Source organism: Penaeus monodon, chromosome 28, assembly GCF_015228065.2.
Source record: "Penaeus monodon isolate SGIC_2016 chromosome 28, NSTDA_Pmon_1, whole genome shotgun sequence".
In the NCBI taxonomy this organism is placed as follows: domain Eukaryota; kingdom Metazoa; phylum Arthropoda; class Malacostraca; order Decapoda; family Penaeidae; genus Penaeus; species Penaeus monodon.
Genome location: NC_051413.1, coordinates 17,398,272 through 17,400,007, shown reverse-complemented (window position 1 = coordinate 17,400,007; position 1,736 = coordinate 17,398,272). Strand labels below are relative to the sequence as shown.

Sequence of the window (1,736 nt, the reverse complement as noted above, 5' to 3'; positions counted from 1 at the left end):
GTAAGTGCACACTGCTCTGCACCTGGGTAATTTCCTGCTCTTTGTAAGGTGTGTGAGATCTCATCTTGGCAGTAGTGTTGTCACCCAGTTTCTGTTTTTTTCTGTGATTTCTTGATATTGAATGTTTGTGTTCCAAATTTCTTTTAATTACAGCAGGGTTCGTCTATATACTAATGACTGAATATTTTGTACTACACAGAGACACAAGGATGTTGTTCGGTTGGCAGAGATGTGGGCTCAGCAGGCACCACCAAAAGTGGCAAAGTGGTTGAATGGCATCGCAAGGCAGTATGTTAAGGTTGCATGATGTGATCAGAATTTAGGTCACTTTAACCAGGAACTTTAAGGAACACAGAAACTTCCAAAGGATAACGTCATAATAGACTTTCTTTGAATGGAAAATGGAAAATTAATCATATTATATGCACATATTAATGGCTGTGATGTAATCCTGTTTGTACTAGCTCAAAATCAGTTAAGCATAAACTAGTATTGCATTGAATTTATTTTACCCAGTGAATGTTGGAACCCATAGTTTTACTGAACAGTGCAGTCTTCAGCCTCAATCTGCTTACCTAACTACTTGTTCCCTTTCAAAAGTTTGGTTCATTTAAACTTCAGTTCATTTTCAGTCTGTTGAGAATGTAAAGAGATCTTTATGGTCTTTTCCTTTTGAGACAGCCCCAATTACAGTTGTAATGCATACATTTAATTTAAAGTTTACAATATGACATTAACCCTTACTTATATTTTCATGTTTCTGAGTTTACTGGCTTAAGGTGTATTGCAGGCTTTGTGTATTCAGGTAATCCTATGAATAAAAACGATCAATGATGACAGAATTCTGTTTTTGTATACGGCCTGAGATATTTTAATTTATTGAAGTTAAAATAAATATTTATTTAAACGTTAAGGAAATAAAAATGATATCAGAGATATAGTATACAAGTGAGAGTGAGTTAATTAATAATTTAATTATCTGTTAACCCCTTCACTTAATAATTAGTTTTCACCATTTCCATTATGTTATAAGTAATACTACTGGAAAGTAGACAACTTCTAGCTAGCCTTGAGAGACACTGAGCAAGTGGACAGAGTATGCTTTTTATTAGACATTTTGAATATTGATTCTTTGATACTACAGTTGTTTTTATGGAAAAAAATATAAAGGCATAGATAAGCCAGTATAAAATGATTGCAAGTATAATTAGAAAGATACCAGAAAAAATTATTAAACATTTTACTCACCACTCACACTTTTACAAGAATGAAATCAGTATGAGAATAAAGTATGGCTTGTAAGATGAAAGATTATCATGATTTTTGTGATCTGCAGAAATAGAGCAACAAACAAGGCCAAGCCAAGGTGGTTATCTTAATATAAAGGATTTGCAGCTTCCCTCTTACAGATCATGATCAGTGATTAGCTAACCACACAACCAGTGGCTGGAGACTGTGAGGCTGCTAACCAAGTTTGCACTGAAACAAAAATGCAACAATGATAAAGAATTTCCAGTCATAATTACTAGTATTATTAGGCAATTTATCATACACGATACAGCCCTGCCACACTGCAGGAGGGGGTGGGCCTTCTACATCCAAACTGAGTGCGCTATAATAGCTTCTCTTTTCTCTGTAATTTTGGATTATCTGTATTTTTTTATTACCATAGCCAATTAACATGTTATTGTACCCATATCATCATGTAACCTATGTACTGATACCCCCCCACCCTA

General features: G+C 34.4%; 1 protein-coding gene across 1 annotated transcript in view; it reads left to right on the top strand.

Moving 5' to 3' along the window:
- Positions 1-307, top strand: part of LOC119591082 — a 2,621-nt gene extending 2,314 nt beyond the window's left edge. Inside the window, exon 4 of the mRNA XM_037939803.1 lies at positions 200-307. Within this exon, the coding sequence (XP_037795731.1) occupies positions 200-307 (108 nt within the window). The remainder of the gene's footprint in view (positions 1-199) is intronic.
- The last annotated feature ends 1,429 nt before the right edge of the window (positions 308-1,736 follow it).